Source organism: Perognathus longimembris, chromosome 7, assembly GCF_023159225.1.
Source record: "Perognathus longimembris pacificus isolate PPM17 chromosome 7, ASM2315922v1, whole genome shotgun sequence".
NCBI classification, from domain to species: domain Eukaryota; kingdom Metazoa; phylum Chordata; class Mammalia; order Rodentia; family Heteromyidae; genus Perognathus; species Perognathus longimembris.
Genome location: NC_063167.1, coordinates 61,971,577 through 61,993,314, shown reverse-complemented (window position 1 = coordinate 61,993,314; position 21,738 = coordinate 61,971,577). Strand labels below are relative to the sequence as shown.

Below are 21,738 nucleotides of genomic sequence, written 5' to 3'. Positions count from 1 at the left end.
AAAACACTACTAAATGAAAAAATAACTAAATATATCAATATAACTGACCTACCACTTGGCAATAGGAGAAAATTGGACTTCTTATCATCATGAATATATTCACTTTTAGTAATTAGCACAAAGTGGGTGGTTGCTTAGTAAATATTTGTTTCCAGAGTTATATATGGCTTCAGGTAACATCTACTGCTAATGACTCCCAAGTCAACATTTCTGAGTCCCAAGCTCATTTCTGGCTGCTTTCTAGACATGGACGAGCCACAAATACTCTATGAACCCACTGCTTAAAGTTGACACACTGTCTACTGCTTTTAAGCCAGGTTATGTCTCCCCTGCTTGCTAGTCACAGCCATATGCTACTCAAGTCATCTCCGTTTATCCCTCCTCCCCCTCACTTGCTAGATCCAAGTCTTTAGTTCCTCCTTGCTGCCCCTCAAAACCCATCTTGACCTCTGTCTTTTCAGATCCTGGTACATTTCACCTGGATTTTAGCCAGGCCTCAGAATATCTCTCTTCCTTGGCCACTGGTTCTAGGATTTTATCCAGGAGCATTTCCAGGGAGCTTGTTAAAACTAGAGATGCCCAGATCACATCTCTGTCAGTTTCTCTTTGGCAGCAATCTGAAGGGCAGGCAGACACCCCAGGTGATGGAGATAGGAACAGACTTGGAATTTTACTTGCCTCCTGTCAGTCCTCAACATATGGATCTAGCTTTCCTCTAAAATGTAAGATTTTGAATCACACCACAGATTCTAAGTTTTCAAAGAACTACCATGCTATAGCAGGTTTTTATACACTTCTTAAAGTTAGTGGAGTGGCCAAGTGGGCCCCAGTGTGCTTATGTGTGTGTTGATGAGGAGAGCTATGGAGGCTGAAGATGAGAATGAATTTTGTGCTACCCAGGACTTTATCAACAACTCCCCACTCACCCCCCATCATCAATACTACCAGTTCTTTCTTTAGTCAAAGAAGTCTTACTATTGAAATTTAAGGTCAAAGTTAATTTGGGAAAAGTATTCCTCTTTAAAAAGAAATGACTTGAGGGGCTGGGGATATAGCCTAGTGGCAAGAGTGCCTGCCTCGGATACACGAGGCCCTAGGTTCGATTCCCCAGCACCACATATACAGAAAACGGCCAGAAGCGGCGCTGTGGCTCAAGTGGCAGAGTGCTAGCCTTGAGCGGGAAGAAGCCAGGGACAGTGCTCAGGCCCTGAGTCCAAGGCCCAGGACTGGCCAAAAAAAAAAAAGAAGAAAGAAAAAAAGAAATGACTTGAGAGTCAGGAAGGTGGCAACCTCTGGGGTGGAGACATGGGTTCTGGTGCAATGTTTGATGTTAACAGAATATTTACCACAGGCCTTGTTTCTCCCAATGAGCAAGCACTTTGACAGAGCAAGCTTGTCACAAAGCACCATAGCCTTGCACCTTCACTATGATCATCCTCACACCACAAACAAAGTAGTCTTCTAGGTCCCAGAAGAGACCTCCTCCTAACGGAGCGGATTGAGACCCTGCACCAAAAAAATTGACCACTTAAGTAACTGTGGCTTAAGCAGACAGAGATGATTGCCACTTCCATTGTGCTTGGCCATACCTCCCCCTCAAAGTAAGTGAGCCAGTATTTGAATAATTCCCATTGTTCAAATGTTTGCCGCTTTGGTATATTTGCAAGTAAGTTAGGTCCAGAAGTAGAATAGCATCTATCCCAAAGCATCATGTCTTCTTTTCACTGTCAACTTGCTCTTCTCTTTCATTACAACTACTGTTTCCCCACAGTCCAAACATCTTCAAACTAAAGTCATCATTAAGAATTTATTTGTAGCCAGGTGCTGGTGGCACATGCTTATAATCCTAACTTCTTAGCAGGCTGAAATCTGAGGATTGTGGTTTGAAACCCACGTTGGCAAAAAAGACTGTGAGACTCCACTTAACCACCACAACGCCAGAAGTGGAGCATTGGCTCAGTGGTAGAATGTTAGCCTTGAGCACAAAAGCTCAGAGACAATACCCAGGCCCCGAGTTCAAGCAATAGGACAGCACAAAGGAAGGGGGGGGGGGGGGAAGAAAGGAAGGAAGGGAGGGAGGGAGGGAGGGAGGGAGGGAGGGAGGGAGGGAGGGAGGGAGGGAGGAAGGAAAGAAAGAAAGAAAGAAAGAAAGAAAGAAAGAAAGAAAGAAAGAAAGAAAGAAAGAAAGAAAGAAAGAAAGAAAGAAAGAGGAAGAAAGGAAGGAAGAAAATGAATTTAGTTCTGAGGTTGGGAGATGGGAAAGAACAATGGTGTTCCAGCACTAGGACAGCACTAAAGCCACCAGCACAACAATGTTCATCGCAGCACAATTTGTCATAGCTAAAACATGGAACCAACCCAGATGCCCCTCAGTAGATGAATAGATCAGGAAAATGTGGAACATATACACAATGGAATTTTATACCTCTATCAGAAAGAATGACATTGCCCCATTCGTAAGGAAATGGAAGGACTTGGAAAAAATTATACTAAGTGAAGTGAGCCAGACCCAAAGAAACATGGACTCTATGGTCTCCCTCATAGGGAATAATTAGCACAGATTTAGGCTAGTCACAGCAGAGGATCACAAGAGCCTAATAGTTATGCCCCTATGAATGCATAAGATAATGCTAAGTGAAATGAACTCCATGTTATGGAAACGATTGTTATATCACTGTTGTAATTACTTTCAACATGCCATGTGAAATGGTAGCTTCTATTGTTGATGATCCTCTTGTATCCCCTTCCTGTGGTTGTACCTGCACTATCACTGTATCTTATCTGAGTACATTAGAAACTGTATGTACTGGTATTAGAACTAGGAAATTGAAAGGGAATACCATAATCGAGAGACACAGGATAAAAAGACAAATGACTACAAAAGCAATACTTGCAAAACTGTTTGGTGTAAACCAACTGAACAACTCATTGGAGGAGAGGGAAAGGTAGAGGGGGGAGGGGGGAACAAGGGAGGAGGTAACAAACAGTACAAGAAATGTATCCAATGCCTAACGTATGAAACTATAAACTCTCTGTACATCACTTTGACAATAAATAAGAAAAAAATGGAAGGAAGGAAGGAAGGAAGGAAGGAAGGAAGGAAGGAAGGAAGGAAGGAAGGAAGGAAGGAAATGAGTTTGGACAGTCCTGAGGTTGGTAGATAGTGGAGAACAATGGTGTTCCAGCACTAGGACAGCACAAAAGAAGAAATAGAAAGAAAGAGCAAGAAAGAAAGAAAGAAAGAAAGAGAGAGAGAAAGAAAGAAAGAAAGAAGGAAAGAAAGAAAGAAAGAAAGAAAGAAAGAAAGAAAGATGAATGAATTTAGTTCTTAGGTTGGGAGATGGAGGAGAACAATGGAGTTCAAGCCCTAGGACAGCACAAAGAGAAGGGAAGGAAGGGAGAGGGAGGAGAAGGGAGGGGAAAGGAGGGGAGGGGAGGGGAGGGGAGGGAAGGGAGAAGGAAATGAATTTGGTCCTGAGGATGGGAGATGAGGGAGAACAATGGAAAGAGTAATACTCATCAAGATGCACTATACTTATAAACTGATAGGTTAAATGGAAACAACTAGTTAAAGTTAGTAAAAGAAAAAGTTTAAGACCCAGGTGGTGGTGGTGCATTCCTATAATCCTAGCTACTCAAGAAGCAGAGATCTGAGGACTGCAGTTCAAAGCCAGCCCAAATGGCAATGTCCATGAGACTCTTATCTCCAATTAACCGCCAGAAAACCAGAAGTGGCCCAAGTGGTAGAGAGCTAGCCTTGAGCTGAAGAGCTCAGGGATAGTGCCTAGGCTGAGTTCAAGCCCCATAATTGACAAAAAAAAAAAAATTAACACTATTACTATTGTTACTAAAGTTAATAATAATGTTGCTGCTCCTCTACTTTATTATTATTATTATCTATTGGCCATTGCCAATTTAAATCCATTATAGGGATCAAGAAAGCTCATTTCCTTTTTATTAGGAATAGAGTTCTAATCACCCAGGCTTAAAATGTATAACCAATTATCCTATGTCACCTAGAGTAAGAGAATATCGACTTTTGTGTCGGGGTTTTTAGTCCCCCGTGCTCCCCCGACCTGCAGAAGAGATGAGGAAGGCACGCCACGACCAGAGGAGCCAAGAAAGGAAAGGGTCAACAGACCACTCGCACCCAGCCCTCCCTCACTGGAGGACAATCAGACCTCATCTGGGAGTCAAGTCGATGCAAGATCTCATTTATTGGGGGGAAGACGTGTAACTAATATAAGGCACAGGAGCCAATCAGGTCAAAGATCGGCAGGAAAGGGAGGGGTGTACACCTATCTAGGGACTGTAAGGGGAGGCATGAGCTGTCCATCAAGGGGAGGAAGAGCCAGGGTGTCACAGCCCACAGAACCGCCTCTGGATTCATCTTAGCCACACATGGCCCCAGGACTGAGAAACAGGCGGGGCCAGCTGGTTGACTTCCAGGCATGTCCCACATTTTAGGATGCAACATTATTTTAAGTAATGTTAAGAAGATATTCTATCAATCACATTATGATATGCACTTGATTATAAAATGTATTTTAGTATCAAAGATGTTAAAATAGTTCTGTATATGTGTGTACATACATATAAAGATGTTTGCATATTTATGTTTGTACAATACATTTGCATGGCTTGGTTATGACATTTTCATATATCCAATGTAATATGTATGTTATATATGTAATGTAATAATCTTTATAGTGTACTTTGGTCATATTTCCTACCCTTTTTTGTTCAATCCTAACCTCCTACTTCCCCTTCTACTTTTGTGTTTTTTTTAAACAATCTAGATTCTGCATGTGAGAGAATGCATGTGCTATTTGCCTTTTTGAGTCTGGCTTATAAGAGTTAACTTGATGGTCTCCAGTTCCATCTATTTTCTCTCACATCACATGATGTTGTGACCACATTTTCTTTATCCATTTGTCTCTGGATAGGCACATAGTTTGAATCCATAAGTTGGCTATTGTGAATAGTGCTGCAATAAACCTGGGAGTACAGGTTTTAAAAAAAGGACTTTAAGGGCTGGGAATATGGCCTAGTGGCAAGAGTGCTTGCCTCATGTATATGAAGCTCTGGGTTCGATTCCTCAGCACCACATTTATAGAAAATGGCCAGAAGTGGTGCTGTGACTCAGGTGGCAGAGTGCTAGCCTTGAGCAAAACGAAGCCAAGGACAGTGCTCAGGCCCTGAGTTCAAGGCCCAGGACTGGCAAAAACAAAAACAAAACCTTCTGGTTGTCACCCACTAAACTGATTTTATAGCCCACTGAGTGGCTACTAAGTCTCAAAAACTTTTGATCTAACATTTCTCATTGGTGCTAGTTTATGAACAATGGGAGATAGAAGTATTATCTTAATTCTCTCAAGGATGGTGTACCATTCATACCATTCTCAATGCTTGTGAGGCAAGTTAACTTATTTCATACTGTGAATGTCTGGGACATTCAGGCTTAATTCTCTGGATGAATTCCTTGAAAAGGGCATACTGTGTCTAATCTGTGCAATAAAGTTAAGCTTCTAAATACTAATTAAGCATAGGATTCCTCCATATTTGGTTTATGTTCACCGTTTAGACTTCATCTTACTTCCTCAATTACCTACCTGGATTCAAACCATCTAATGGTTTAGAATTCCCCAAATGCATCATTCTATTTCTCACCTCTGCACACTCACTGCTAACCCTTCAGCATCCAGCTCTGCTGAGGATCACTCCACATGAGCTTTACTTTGACAGTTGTGAGTCATCAAGACCAATTTTCATCACTGCTAGCCCCTGACTGGCAGGACTATCCTCTGTCCACATCAGCAGAGCTGCAGCTTATATAGGACCTAGCCCAGCATTTGCCTTTGGTAAACTTCAGTTACATTCACCTGACTTAACCTCCTTTGCTGCTGAGAATGGGGTTCCATACTTAGTACTAAGAATATTAACATGACTATCAGGCCTGGAAGACAGGACCTGATATTGTAAAAATAAAATCTACTTCTTTGGCTAGAGCTAAGGTCTCAAGTGGTAAAGTGCCTGCTTTCCAAGCATAAGGCCCTCAGTTTCAACCCCAGTAACTATAAGGAAGGCGGAGGAGGAGAAGGAGGTGGTGTGGGGGGGAGGAGGAGAAAGAAGAGGAGGAGGAGGAGGGGGAGGGGGAGGGGGAGGGGTGGGGGAGGGAGAGAAGGAGATACCTCCAGTATTACAAAAGGCAAAAGAGCTTACATGGAGGAGAGTTGGGTCTAGGTGCAAATTATGACTTTTCTGACATTTTGACCTAGAGCAAATGATCGAGCCATTCTACACTTCAAGTTCATATGTCTGACCAGGATAGTAATAAGAGAAGCAATCTTGTAGAGCTGTGGGTTTTAAACAGAAAGTGCACATAAAGACATAAGAACACTTCCTGACCCAAAGTTCTCAGGAAAGATAGTATAAAATTAAGCAAGTAATATGTGCAGTGCTTATTGATTATTTCAAGTGAGAAGTGCCAGAGGAGTTGAGACAAGGGAATAATCACAATGTGAGAAAGATGGAAGCGGTTTAGTGGAGGAAGGAGAATACGAGCAGGCTTAGAAAGAAAAATAGACCTTAGAGTAAAAGATGGAAGGCATTTCTGGCAGGGAGAAACAAAGAGCTGATGGAGCCCCAGGGAGGAGTATGTGCCTTGCCTATAGACTGCTTTCACAGCTAAGGCTTGTTCATTGATTTATGCACATGTGCCCAAACATTTTTCCAAATGCAAGTTGAAGATATTGATCCCTAGAGATGCTGATTTTTTTCCTTTTAAAGAATCCTGCCTCTTCTCTCTTTTCCATGGTTAGTTTTTTGCTAAGTCTATATAAAGCCTCAATGTTACTGTTAGGGTCAACTTGATTAAACCATTCTGGGTCAGCATAGAAATATGGTTTATCTCTTTACTGGCTGTGCGTTATGATCACCCAGAGAATCTTTTAGTACTCTACATTTCCAGAGATGCTGATCCTGGGTCTGATGCAGGAGTAGAATCTGCATTATTAAACAGCTCTCTTGGCAATTCATTTGGCAAGCTAACTTGGACAGCCACCAACAGAGAATATGTCTTGATCAGTTTTTAGCCACACCATCTTATAATTGTGTGTCTGGGAAGCAAGTCAAATTTATTCGAATTTGAACTAGAACTTAGCAATTTTCTACTTGTCATAGAGTTCAGAAGATACTTAACCTATCTTTCCTTTAGCAAAAAATCTCTTCCCTTTGTGAACCTTAATATGATCCAAGTGAAAGAAATAATACCCTGATGAAAACTGCCCATCAATACAGGAGTGGAATGGTGGGGAAAGAGAAATAGGATGGGGTGGGAGTGGGGTGGGGGGTACCAGTGTAAGGGGTTGGGCTAGAGATAAATGAAAATAGTTAAAATCGATTGCTTGCAACTATGAGAATAGAACAAGAAAACCCTTTGAAGTTGTTTTGGGAAGGTGAGAATGGGTAAGGGATAATGATAAAGAGCGTCAAATTGATTGAAGTATATTGTAAATGTATGGAAATGTATAATGTAAATAACAATTTATTAATTAAAGACAAAAAGAAATACTCTGGTTAAGGAAGATCCTTTGCCTGCTGTAAAACACATTTCTCTTAAATTCCTCCATTTACTTGAGGTCTTAGATCTAAATTCAACCTCTTTATACTCTCATTTGTTCCATGAGGTCTTCTGGAATGACCCCATATAAGTCTTCCTCTCTTTGTGTGCCTGCATTTCAGAAAATATGTGAATTGCCACATTATGGAAAATAGAACAACAATGTAGAGGGTTGTTTAGAGTGATAAGGTCACCTGACTAGTCAAACTAATGCTTTGTGAAGTTATTACATCCTGTCTTTCTTTAGCCCTTTCTTCTTCAAGAGAAACATACGTAGTTTCTTCTACTAGTTCCCAAACAGGCTCTGTGAACCCATTCCAATTTGTCAATGCTCAATTTTCCTTCTCAGTGATTTGAGCTTACCGTGACTTCTTTTAACCCTGATGCTTCCCAGCAGTAATAGAGCACAGAGGCAAAATATGCAAAGAACATTCCTTTTCATTTCTCCTTCTAGATTGGTAGAGGATAAACTGATTTGACCCTCCGAAATTTCCAGGATCATAATCCCCAAAACTAGAACCATTCCTGACATATTCTCTTTTTCTAACTCTTTCAGGCTTCCTAACTAGCTCCTGGTACATGGTAAAAATCTTTTAATAAATAAACTGGTAGACAGAATTTGCCACCATTCTAATATATATTTGCATTAAGGACTTGGCCTCCAGGTGGAAGAGTCTTGGCGGCCATGTATCTCAAGGTAACTGCTGAGGTGTATAATCCTCAGCTCAAGGCATTGTCTCTTGAGACTCCTGTTTCCTGGGTTAGCAGTCCACATTCAAGCTTGTCTGTCAAAGAAGACTTGCATTTCATTGTTTGGTTAACAAAAGCCAAAGAAAGATTTAGTTGTGATATATGCAATGTCTACAGGTGGATATGAGAAACTACAAAGTGAGCTTTAAAGTCCAGAAGTAATCCTCTTTTTACTCATTTTAATCATAAGATGCTTTTGGATCATCGTTGAGCAGCCTAGCATGCAGGCAGAGTGCACAGTCCCTGACTGGATGCCCAAGTTGAAAGCCTGACTTTGCAAGGGTGAGAAATAAAGTGTTCATGGAAGATTTGTGTTTAACATATTCTTTGAACACTATTAGAATCTTATGCTCCCCATTGGCTGTCTCCTAAAGAGATAGCCATGTCATAAATTCTATGTTAAACCACTTCTTGCTTTCTCTCATCATTTTATCACATACAGACATAATATTATGTGGTATTAAATTATTTTCCTGTTTAAAAATATATACACCACAGGTTTTGTTTGGTTTGTGTTATTGTAGTATCTGGATTTATTTCCAGCACCTTATTTTGTTCTTTTTCCTATTTTTTGATGGTTCACTTTTTCTTTACTTCTTTCTTTCTCTTCCTTCCTTCTTTCCTTCCTTCCTTCCGTCCTTCCTTCCCTCCTTCCTTCCTTCCTTCCTTCCTTCCTTTCTCCCTTCCTTCCTTTTTTCCTTCCTTCCTTTCTTTCTCTCTCACTCTCTTTCTTTCTTTCTCTCTCTCTTTCTTTTCTTTTATTTTTTGCGAGTCCTGGGGCTTAGACTCAGGGACTGAGCACTGTCTCTGGCTTCTTTTTTCTCAAGGCTAGCATTCTACCACTTGAGCCACAGCGCCACTTCCGGCTTTTTTTGTTTATGTGGTGCTGAGGAATTGAACCCAGGACTTCATGCATGCTAGGCAAGCACTCTACAACTAAACCACATTCCCAGCCCCTACTTCTTTATTTTTTTATTGGGATTTTTTCCCCTTTCTTGTAATTCCATTTGTTTCCTTCTATTGGTTTGGAAGTCATAAATTTTGATGTGTATTTAACAAAATGTTAATATCAATATGTTTCCTTTCTTTCTACTAATATAAGGATGTTGGAATACTTCTACTGAAATTTCTTTGTAATTATGCAATTCTTTATAGAAAGGGCTCATCACATCAAGGTTTTGTATCTTTATAAAGTCTGGTTTGTGTAGGTCTGTCTTGACAATATAATGACTCTCTTCATAGAATAGCAGAGAGAATAAAAGTTTCACTGTTAGAGAATTACAAATCATTGGTGCTGATGACACCTCAAAGAATGTCTAAATTTTTATATACATATAAATAATCTAAAGTCAAAATAAAACTAATGGAATAAATTCCTTAGCCCTATGTAATGTGCTATGGGCTATTCTATCCTACTTTATTTTTTCATTTAAAAAAGCAAACAACAGCTCCACTTAATTTATGAATCAATTAAATTTATTCCATATCTGCTAAGGCATTATGACCTGTAGTTTAAGAAGCCCAGATACAGCCTAAAGTCATCAAGCTACAATTGAGAAGGCCAAAACCTCAGGCTACAACATGGCTCTCCTAGAGTTGTACAGTAAGTAAACTGTATCTCAACCTCTGCTTTCTTCTATTCCAATTCTCTACCACATATTAGCACAAAAAGATTACAGCATGGTGACAACAAATAGAATGGTAACTACAAAATAGAGAATTAAAGTTCTCTACTGGCTCTTAGACATTGAATTTTGTGGAGACAAAAAAATATGTCATGATATCACTATCTTTTAGACCCAACAGAGTAGTGGGTACTCTTTCCAATTACCTTTGATTCTCACGTCCACACATCCACCCTCCATAGGCTAATTATCCTAACTTTACACAAGAGGGGAAAGGAGGCTCAGAGAAGTGAAATCATTTGCTTAGTTTGGGTAGTTCCTAAGAAACTGGGCATGCTCAGCTGACCCCAGTGCTCATGGTGCCTCCCTATCTTACACTGCCTTCTTATAATTTTTTACTTGTCCTGCTTGGTATTATATCTCTGAGAAGGATGATAAAGCAGAATGAACAATATTGTCCAGGAATAATTATTATCAGTAAGAATAGCTGTTGACCCAGTTTTACAAGTTTGTTTATTCTGTTTATTATGTTAGTTTTTAGCACTCTAAGAATATGATGTTTCTTCACCTACTTCTATGCACCTTGCAAGCTTGAGATGCATGTTTTGAATGGACAAGCAAGTCCACTCTAAGAACACTGAAGTTAAAGCAACCACATCACACTAAGGATGTGTATCACATTGTGGCCAAGGGCCCATCCTATGTAGAAAGACTGCCTGTAATCAAAATTAGGTGTTCTTTTAAAGCTATTTGGTTAGCCAGGCACCAGTGGCTCACATTTGTATCCTAGCTTCTCAGGAGGCTGAGATCTGAAGATTGCATTTTGAAGCCAATCTGAACAGGAAAGTCCATGAGACTCTTATTTCCATTAACCATCAATCCCAAAATCCCCAACTGAAACTATGGCTTCAGTAGTAGAGCGCTAAACCCCAAGCAAAAATGCTGAGAGACAGTGCCCAGGCCCTGAGTTCAAGCTCCAAGACCAGCTCAGAAAAAAAAAAGGCTATTTGGTCAAGTGCCTCAGTTTTCTGGGATGATAATAATGCTGATCTCACAGTGAGTTATTCAAGGAAATTATTTACATCAATACCTACTCATATCTTGGTATAAAGGCAAGCTATTACTTGTATCTGAGATTATAATAACTAAATAGCAGAATATTGAACTTATATCTCATATTTTACGAGAAAAAAATCAGGAAGCTTCTAAAGTAAGTGTAAGCCAATGGCTAGAAACAACTGTTCATGTTCCATTGCAGTCCAGGAAGCACATTTCTAATGATTTCACCATGAAAGATTTATTTGTGACAAAAAATCTATATCTAGAACATAACAAATGGCCTGTGAATATGTCTAAAAGAATACAATACTTACTGAGCATCGATATGAGTTTATGAAGGATGAAATTTTTGAACAGATGATTTAGACACAATCATTACCTGTCTCAGGTACCTGTCTCATGACCTGTCTCAAATCAATACTTGTACAAGATGATTTGAGGTCTGAATTAATCATACTAGATTTTTAAGAAAGCATTTAGAAAGTCTGATGTAGAGAACCAGAGTGTAGTCTGGGAGTAGGTGAGCCCTGGAGTCAGAGAAGTTTCTGAATACATTACCTTGGAAATGGGCCTTGGTTTCTTCATCTGTCAAAGGTGAGTAATGACTGTAGCAGCCTTCTGTGGCTTGGAAAACCACCAGAGATTGCATTGTGTTTCATAAGCAAGAGATAAATGCAAGCTCTTACTGGGTAAATAGATAAGCCGGTAAGTGGAACGTGACAGAAAGTCAAGGGGATCCTCAGCTGTTTGCCTCCCACAGGCCTGAGCCTCAGCTACTCTGAGGAAGGATAGAATCTTGATTTGCAGTCCACAAAGCAAATCCCTTGGTTTCTTGGTGCCTCTGACTCAAGACTGGGAGAGAAAACCTATGAATAAGCACCTGTTGCCTCTTCTCGTCTTCCTCCAGGCGCATTCGTGGTGTGCTGGACCCCAGGCCTGGTGGTGCTGCTCCTGGATGGCCTGAACTGCACACAGTGTGGTGTGCAGCATGTGAAACGCTGGTTCCTGCTTCTGGCGCTGCTCAACTCAGTCATGAACCCCATCATTTACTCCTACAAGGATGAAGATATGTACAGCACCATGAAAAAGATGATCTGTTGCTTCACTCAGGAGAACACTGCAGAAAGACGCCCCTCTCGCGTCCCCTCCACCGTCCTCAGCAGGAGTGACACAGGCAGCCAGTATATGGAAGATAGTATTAGCCAAGCCACCATCTGCAATACAAACAGCTCCTAGGCTGTGGATACCTCTCCCATTGCTGACCCAGGCGTCCCCTGGGGAAAGAGCTGTTAAAAATCATTACCTGTCTCTAACAGATGCCCATGTACAGTGTTATTTGAGATCTGAATGAATCACTGCTAGGTTTTGCAGTTTGGTGGTGGTTGTTGTTTTACCAGTTTAAAAGCCTGGGCAGTAAAGAGAACATAGTTCATTTGGTGAAAATGCAGAGAGAGAAGAAAGGGAGACAGTACAGTGAATGGATTGCTGCTTAGTTTCCTGGGAACTGCCCAGAGAATTGCCAGCCGGCTGGGCATGCCAGGCTCTGCTGCCAGCTTGTAGCAATTTTTCTGTTTCAAGAGATGTCAGAGGTCTTAGGCCAGAATAAATAATGAGTGATGTTACTTGAGCCACCTTATGTAGCTGCTAGGAAAACCTATGTAATTTTTTTCTTCATGCATCTAAACAGTTCAGAAATATTTCAGTAGTAGTATGCTTCTACTGAAGAAATACTAAGTATTTTTTCCCTTGTAAAAACCATGGCAAGTAGATGGGTGTTCAATAGGAATCCAAGAATAACAAATTACTAAGGATTCCAGAATAAACCTGATTTTTCCCCCAAAGGAGTGTCTGAGAAAACATACAAATAATAACTTATATAATAATAATAACTTTACTTAAAACAATAACAAAATAGTGAAGATTTAAAACCTCACTTAGGGCAAAATCCTTCACATGGTCCTCTTATGTAAACAGATGTGTATGTGTATAGGGACATCTACTGATGGATTTGAACCTTGCAATTCAAGACTCCAAGAACAGTGATGGTGAGCTAGACTTCTGCCACCCAAACCCTCCAGTCTTGAACAATAGTTATAGAAATGATCAGTTGTGCTCTACAGAAAAAAAAAAGGTAACGAAATGTTCACTTTTAAACAGACATTTTTAATAGCAAAATAAAAATACATATTGATAAGCCGGCTGAATTCTTTCTATATAAGATCAAATATGGGTCCTTAACTTCAGGTATCTCCACACTACTGATAGGTTGTTGGCTTTCTTATGTGGAACAATTTCACATCTCGTATTTTTGCCCAAGGTTCTCCGCATACTTCATACATGTCTTGTGGACTGAATTTTGAACTAGGTCTTTTGAATTTTTCTCCTTCAAAGACCTAGATAAGCAACCTGAAAGGCAAATGAGTAAGAAAAGAAAAATAATATTTCATAGACATAGGCTACTGACTAAAGTTATCTATGTAATACTTTTAGCATATATTCTGATTTAAAATAATAATAACTTCAGGGCAGATAATATAGTATTTATGTAGTCTGCAAACGAAGTTTACAATTTTTTTGCTATTGTAATATAACCTTCATGTGCAAGAACTACTTGTAATAAAACAATTTCAGAAGTCATGCTTTTAGATATAATAGCCTAAAATAGAGTATTATGATTGGAAGATGTAGAGTTCACCTGTGTCTACCTGAAGCGTATATCAAATCCACCTATAAAATAAAATTTTAAAAAGATCTGTTCTCATTGAGGTGCTTTCTTGCTTTGTCTATCTCCTAAGTAAAAATACAGTTTGTGGTAACTATGGCACATATTTCTATTGCAAAAGAAAAATCAGATTTGCCGTGCAGTACATATCCTTTAGTTATTTATGTAAGCACTTGGAATCTACAGCTGGCCAAAGGGTGGAGAATTGAAATTGAATTCCAGTCCCTGAATAGCTGCTAAGGGATCTTTAAAGGTTTTATTCTGAGGAAAGAACCATTTTTAGTACCCTGCAGCAGAGTGTCATATTCAGAATGGTGCCTGGAGGGGGTCCAAAGTGTGGAAATGCAGGAGAGAAATATATAGCTTTCATTTTTATGTGCACATATAGCTCAGCAATGTGCAAGAGTGGAAAAGTCATGTATTCTTGGTAATATAAAGCCTCAGGGATCATAGAGCCCAATGAGACCACTCAGCACACCCAGTCCTTTGTAGGAAAACAATGCAAAGAAAGAATATTCCTCTGTAAATTCTAAGATTCCCAAACTAATCTGCAAATCATTAAGATGGTGATACTGAGGCTACTGTGGATGCAGATCAGTGGCAAAGTGCTTGCCTAGCACGCACAACATCCCAGGCTCTCCCTAGTACCAAAAAAAGAAAAGACAAAATATATACAGTTAAAGAGACAGAGAAAGAGAGAGAGAGAAAGAGAGGGGGGGCGCTGGGAATATGGCCTAGTGGTAAAGTGTTCACCTCATATACATGAAGCCCTGGCTTCGATTCCTCAACACCACATATATAGAGAAAGCCAGAAGTGGCGCTGTGGCTCAAGTGGTAGAGTGCTAGCCTTGAGCAAAAGGAAGCCAAGGACAGTGTTCAGGCCCTGAGTTCAAGCCCCAGGACTGGCAAAAAAAAACGAAACAAAACAAAACAAAAAAGAGATGGCAGTAGGAAAAGATGATAATACTGAACAATTCCCCTAGCCCTTATCAGAATGGCCATTCATGCTAACTTAGCAAGGACTGCTCTCCCTGACCAAACAAGAGTTCATCTTAGTTTTATAGCAATTGAGCCAGGTAGTGGTGGCTCATGCCTGTAATCCTAGATACTCAGGAGGCTGAGATCTGAGGATTGCAGTTCAAAGCCAGCTCATGCAGGAAGGGCCCTGAGATGCCTATCTCCAACTAACCACCTAATAACCATAAGTGGAACTGCGTCTCCAAGCGGTAAAGTGCTAGCCTTGAACATAAAAGCTCAGGGACAGCACCGAGGTCCTGAGTTTACGCTCTAGGACTGACAAAACAAAAAGATTTTCAGCAGTTGTTCAAGGACATCTGATCAGCCTGCATTGGTGAGAGAAGAGTCAAATCTTTCGAAGACTGCTTTCTTGGTCAGAGATAACTTTTTGAAAATTATTGAAATTTCATGCTGATTTAGTTTTTCTACTGATCAGTAGACTTAGACCACTTTGTGGTTTTTAGAAACCATAAGCATGGATATGATTATGGAACTACACTGTCCACATTTGTGCAATTCCAAATAAAAGCAATATTAAATCAAAAAACACATGTAAGCCTCCAACCAAGTTCTGATTTCCCTCACAGCCAGAATTTTAATGATTTTTACAAATATTAACAATCAAAATGCATCCATTTCAATATCCTGAATTCCTGGGATTCTGAGTACATGCTTATTAGCCCATGCTAAGATACCCCTGGGACCAATGACACAACCAAATTGGTAGCAAGAACATCAGATTCTATTCACCTGTGGACGTGTTTCCAGGGCACACTAAACTGTGTTAGCATTCTCCTCTGTAGATTAGCTTTCCTGGAGTTGAATGTATTTATGCGTATTACTTCATTAGTTTTCTTATCACAGGGGGCAATAAGGTGGCTTGTCCTTTTAAAAAAATATTAGTGGGACGTTTTCTTTTTTCATGTATCTTATTATTATAAAGGTGACATACAGAAGGGTTACAGTTACATAAGTCAGATAAAGAGTACATTTCATTTTTTTAAATTAGTGCCACCCCTTCCTTCCCTTATTCTCACTCAGGTTTTCCAGCCTGTCCCCACCCATAAGTTGTATAGTTCATTTTCAACACAGGGTCTAGTGGGAACCACTGCTGCATTTGTTCATCATTTGTTCTACCATTTCTGTGCCCCCTCCTTGCCCTCCCAAAGACAGATGAATGAACAAAAAAACAAGTTTGACAAGAAATGGACTCACTACCTTACGTATGTAACTGTAACCCCCCTGTATATCATCTTGACAATAAAGTTAAATTTTTTAAAAAGGAAAAGAAAACAAAAAGCAACAAAGCCAGTTGGTGTAACTACTACTTTGGGGGAAGCAAGTATTGTAATAAAAAGATAATATTTAACATAGTCACCCCACTTCTGGAACTGTATGTTGAGAAAATTACAAACAAGGAAAATTATATGCATGATGGCATTCATTTTTTCGGCCCTCGTTTAAATTGGTTGAACAGGCATAATGAAGGTCAGCCCCATGCAGCACCCGTGAAGGTGACTTAGTGGCAAAGTCAGTATCAGTGAGGCCCTAGAGTAAAAATAACCTCAGTATCACACTATGTGATGACACCACTCCCTGTGTACTAAGAATTAATAACACAAAAAACCATATCTGACCTCTGGGAAACTTACTGTAAAATTATGCTCCTTTTGTGGGTCACTAGATGTGGTGTTAAGTTGGAAACCCCCGGAGCTCCTTTCAATTTTAAATGTCACTTTTCAAGCATAAGATCTGGGGTGAGGATCACTTCAAGACTGGTAGAAAAAATATTTTCAGTAAAGGAAGCTGTGTTTTGTGTGATGGATGCTCTCCTGAACACAGTATTCATAAGTTCAGACCAATTTTCATAGTGAAATAATTATTAGGTAGGATGCTACTGCTGTGGATTTTTTTAACTTTTGCTTTACTATTATATTTTATCTTGACATCATTTTCTCCATATCTTGCAGAATGTACCATCTCCAAAATGGACAGATGGTAGACTGATTGCAGTTGTTAGGACAGAGTGTTTTAACATTTATATCTTCTGAGCCAAAGGCTTATAGTGGAAACAATCACACAAGGGTCACGCACTTACATGTGGAAGTTACAGCTCATCAAAGAAAGTGCAGGATCCACTCTGTACTCTGTAGTACAGTGGATCTGTGTGGCAATCTGGGACTACACCAGTCAGTTTGGGAATCTACAAGCGATAGCAGTAATTTTAGACCTGCAATTTTATGCGGAAAGATTTTGCAACTATTTCAACTTCATGTAGTTCCAATTTCCATAAAATATATCTGTAGTATATTTGCTACTGACATCAGAGCCTTTACATAGTGTAGATTAAATTAAAAAGAGGAGAGGTTTTCAGCCACCAGCCCAAATGAAATCTTTGTACATATTAGAAAATAGTATTCCAAAGTGGGGAAAGGGGAATAGAACAATAGGGGGATTTGATGCAAGTAGATTATATGCATGTACTGAAATACTATAATGAAATTGCTTTATACAAATATGCTAATGAAAAGAAGAAAAAATTGAAAAATGCTAGTGTATCTTCAAGGAACTTTTTACACCTTATGATAAACTATGGAATGCACTTGTTTTGTTAAAACATTAGTACTGTCTGTGCTAATGGATATGTCTGTCTTCAGCCTGACTGGCACATATAGAGTTATACAGTTCTTTAATCATTTAAATACACACGACCACCCTCATAAAGAAAGCACCAGATTGCTATTTAGAATGGCTGGGTTCTGGTTTCTATTCTGCCTTCAACTGTCTGTGAGGATCTAGACATGATTGCTACTCTCCTAAATGAGAGGCCTAAGTAGTCAATAATAACTTCTACAACTCCAAAATTCTGTTTCTGTGCCTCACCTCCCAGATGTCCCAGATGTGGGGAATCTCCTAGAGAGTCCTTAGTTTTTTATTCTTTAGATTGCACTTCTTGCATAGGAATTTCAAAGAAAATTAAAACCTGTTTTCATTTGCTGCAGTGCTTCTCAAATACTCGTGCATATAAGAATCACCTAAGTCCTTCATAGGAATAGCTAGTATTAGGCTAGTCATGGTAGAAGATCAAAATACCCCAATAGCTACACCCATATGATCACATAAGATGATGCCAAGTGAAATGAACTCCACATTATGGAGATATGAGTTATACCACTGTTGTAATTATTATCAACAGGCCATGTAAAACCATTTTTAATTTTTTTTCTTGTCTGTTTGTTTGTTTTGTTTTGTTTCTCTTGTATTCCCTTCCTGTGGTTGTACCCCCACTACCACTATACTGTTTATACGGATATTAGAACTGAGGAAGGGAAAGGGAATATCAAAATTGAGAAACAAAGGACAAAAAGACAAACCATTCCAAAAGCAATACGTACAAAACCATTTGGTGTAAATCAACTGCACAACTCTTGGAGGGAGAAGGAAAGGTAGAGGGGGGAAGGGGGGAAATGGAGGAGGTACCAAGTTGAACAAGAAATGTATTCACTGCCTTACATATGAATCTGTAACCCCTCTGCACCACACTTTGGCAATAAAGAAAAAAGTTTAAAAAAAAAAAAAGAATCATCTAAGAAGACTACCTAAAAAAATTGAAAACTTACTTTAGGTAGGTGTGAAATGTAAATCTATCACGAATACAGGAGAGGAAATATTTCTAAAGGAAAATTGACTTTCTAACCCATGCAGGAAACTTGACAGGCTTAATAATCTGCTCAAGTTCGTTAAAAGTGAAGTAAATGGAAATGTGTGAGCTGTTGTTTACTGCGTCAAGGAAAACAGAAAAACATACATTTATTTCACAGTTGAATTAACTAATGTCTTTTGAGTACTTTTTAGGAGCTAGGGAACCCTTCCTCAAAGAAATTGACAAAACCATGAATCAAATTAAGACCCAAATAAATTAAGAAGAATAAAATGAAAAGGAGCTGAAAATAATAGGGGTCGACATGGAAATATATAAGCATATTGTTGTATGTTGTGTAAATATTATTGGTGATGCTGTTGTGGTGTTTTGGACTTGGCCCCTATAGTATGTTTGTGTGTGCGCGCGTGTGAGTGAACACACACACATATGCACTATTACTGGGGCTTGAACTCAGAGTCTGGGTACTATCCCTTAGCTTTTTCACTCAAGGCTGGTAATTCCACCACTGTAGCCACATCTCCACTTCTGGCTTTTTGGTGATTAATTGAAGGCAAGAGTCTCATGAACTTTCCTGCCCACGCTGGCTTTGAACTATGATTCTCAAATCTCAGTCTCCTGAGTAGTAGCTAAGATTACAGACGTGAGCCACTGGCTCCAGGCTGTAGTATATTCTTGACACAAAATTCTCTAAGACCTGGAAAAAGAAAAAGAAATCACATAAATGGGCTGCTTATTTTGGGTTAAAAACATTATGGTTTGGGGATTTGATGCTGATAATCTAACCTCTTTATTTTGTTCTGTTTCCTTTTGTTTAGGTGAATGCCTGACCACAGAAACTGGGGCATATCAGTCAGTTCTCAGTTAAGAAAAACAGAAATCATTATAAGGTATTTGGAGCAAAAGGTATTTAAAGCAGGCAAGTAAATGCTTAGAAAATGGTGGAAAAAGCTAAAGAGAACAAAAAGGAAGGGAAGCCCATAATTGAGCCTCAGGTTTACAGTTTGATTTTAGAGAGTTATTGCTGCACAGATTGGGAACTTTTGGAAACTTCTTCCTCTGGAATCAGGAGATTTGTGGAAGAGTACTCAGAAGTCACTGTGATAATTTTTTTTCTTGTTTTTGGTTGGTCATGGAGCTTGAACTCTGAGCTTGGGTGCTGTCTCTCAGTTTTTCAGCTCAAGGCTAGGGCTCTACCTCTTGAGCCACTGTGCTATTTCTGGGTTTTTGGTTTTTTTCTGGTGGTTTTATTAGAGATAAGAGTCTCATGGGCTTTCCTGCCCTGGCTGGCTTTGAAGCCCAATCCTCAAATCTCAGCCTCCTGAGTAATTAGGATTACAGGTGTGAGCCACTGGCACCCAGCTAATACTGTTTTTCTTTTTGATTGTTATTATAAAGGTGATGTACATAGGGGTTACAGTTACATAAATCAGGTAATGTGTATTTCTTTTTTGGACAATGTCACTGTAATATCTTGAATCTCAGCATGGTCTCTGATTTCCTCTGATCCTTCCACCTCTCGCAATTGTCAGGTGCTCCAGAAACTAAGGGATATTTACTGGGTTTGAATTCTGGGGAATATCAAGGAGAGCATGTGAAGAAGGACAAGCACTAGAACTTACTGCCAAAAGACAAGCAAACACAGAAAGTAAAAAAAAATAAGGAAGGAGTAGGGGACTTTCTGGCTTCTAGAACTTTCCTTTTTTGAAGAAACCACTACTGTTGGGGGGGGGTTGTTTGTTTGTTTATATTTTCTTTTCTTCCTATTTTCTTTTGGCTGAAGGAAGAAAATAATATAAGTCGTTACATGGAACAGAATAATGATTCTAAAACAAAATGTTAATACATGTAATATATAAATTTTACCTTATAGTAATAGGATTTTCTAAAGAGTAAAGATGAAAACAGAACATAAAAGTGTGGTTCACTTATTATTAGCTATTTTTTACCCACATCTAGGATATAAAAATTCAGTTTATACTGGGGTCATAGTTGATATACAACCATGGCAAATATATTATGACATAATCCTTCCTTTGGATCTCTAGATAGAGTAGACTAACAAATTAGCAGAGTAGGTATAACATTCAGATATTCAAAGTTATTAAAAGTCACACTTTAAGGGTTCCTGTGATCTTTAAAGATGCAATGGATCAAATCTGAGTGGGGGGAGCAGTAATAGATCTAAGTCTGGGGAAAATTAATACCACAGCTTCTTCTTTCACAAAAAACAACCAGCCTAATTAATGCATCTAATGAAGAAGTTGTAATATAGGGACTTATCTCAGTCTTATTCACAAGGAAAATGGTGACCACAGATTAAATTTGTGATATTTTAGATACATAGTGATTCAATCAAGAGTCAAATTTAACTGTTTAAATTATCCTTTAGATCTTCTTTATTTAAAAACTTAGTTCCCTAATAATACATAACTTATAATAAACTTGTTTATTAATAATAAAATATTATATTATAATATAATATTCAAATTTGGATAATTCTAATAATAATATAATAACATAGCTATATGATATTTAGGAATTTAGAAGATGGATGCTTAGAAAGTAATTCAGTTTCTTTTCGGGGGGTGGCAGTCCTGGGCCTTGGACTCAGGACCTGAGCACTGTCCCTGGCTTCTTTTTGCTCAAGGCTAGCACTCTGCCACTTGAGCCACAGCACCACTTCTGGCCTTTTCTATGTATGTGGTGCTGAGGAATCGAACCCAGGGCTTCATGTATACAAGGCAAGCATTATTGCCACTAGGCCATATTCCCAGCCTGGTTATTCAGTTTCTTAGTGTATGGGCTAAATAAATGATTCCAAACTAAGAAAAAGATTTGCCCACAGAAGTGATTAAAGTAATATATAACTGTAAACATTTAGGAAATCTATTCAGACACGGAATACATGTAAAGCTTTATACAGGCCCATCGACTCTAGGAACACCTAGACAGATGAAAGAACTGTGTTCCCAAAGAAGAATGAACTTATCTGCTCATGTTCCCAGAGCTTTAGACTTGAGGAGCAGTGAATGTGTGTGTAGTTACAGGGCTTGGTGTCATTCATGTGGTTGTGGACTTAGGCAAGATCTGGACGATTCTCAGAGCATGTTCTACAGGAATGCTGGACAGCTGTAGTAGCCTGGTGTTTGTGAGGCACTAGATGGTCAAATCTGAGCCAGCCTACAAGTTGGAATAAGGACTTGAGCTGAGGAGTGTAGAAGGCCCACCCTGGAACCTCCCAGGCATGCAGAGAGTGAATGGCCTCCTTGAAACAAGTCAG

At 39.3% G+C, this 21,738-nt stretch overlaps 1 protein-coding gene across 2 annotated transcripts in view; it reads left to right on the top strand.

Annotated features, from left to right (window-relative positions):
* Positions 1-13,798, top strand: part of Lpar3 (lysophosphatidic acid receptor 3) — a 79,018-nt gene extending 65,220 nt beyond the window's left edge. For both annotated transcript variants that reach the window (XM_048351676.1, XM_048351675.1), the window contains exon 3: positions 11,963-13,798. In XM_048351676.1, the coding sequence (XP_048207633.1) occupies positions 11,963-12,291 (329 nt within the window). In that variant the 3' untranslated portion in view covers positions 12,292-13,798. The remainder of the gene's footprint in view (positions 1-11,962) is intronic.
* Positions 13,799-21,738: the final 7,940 nt, after the last annotated feature.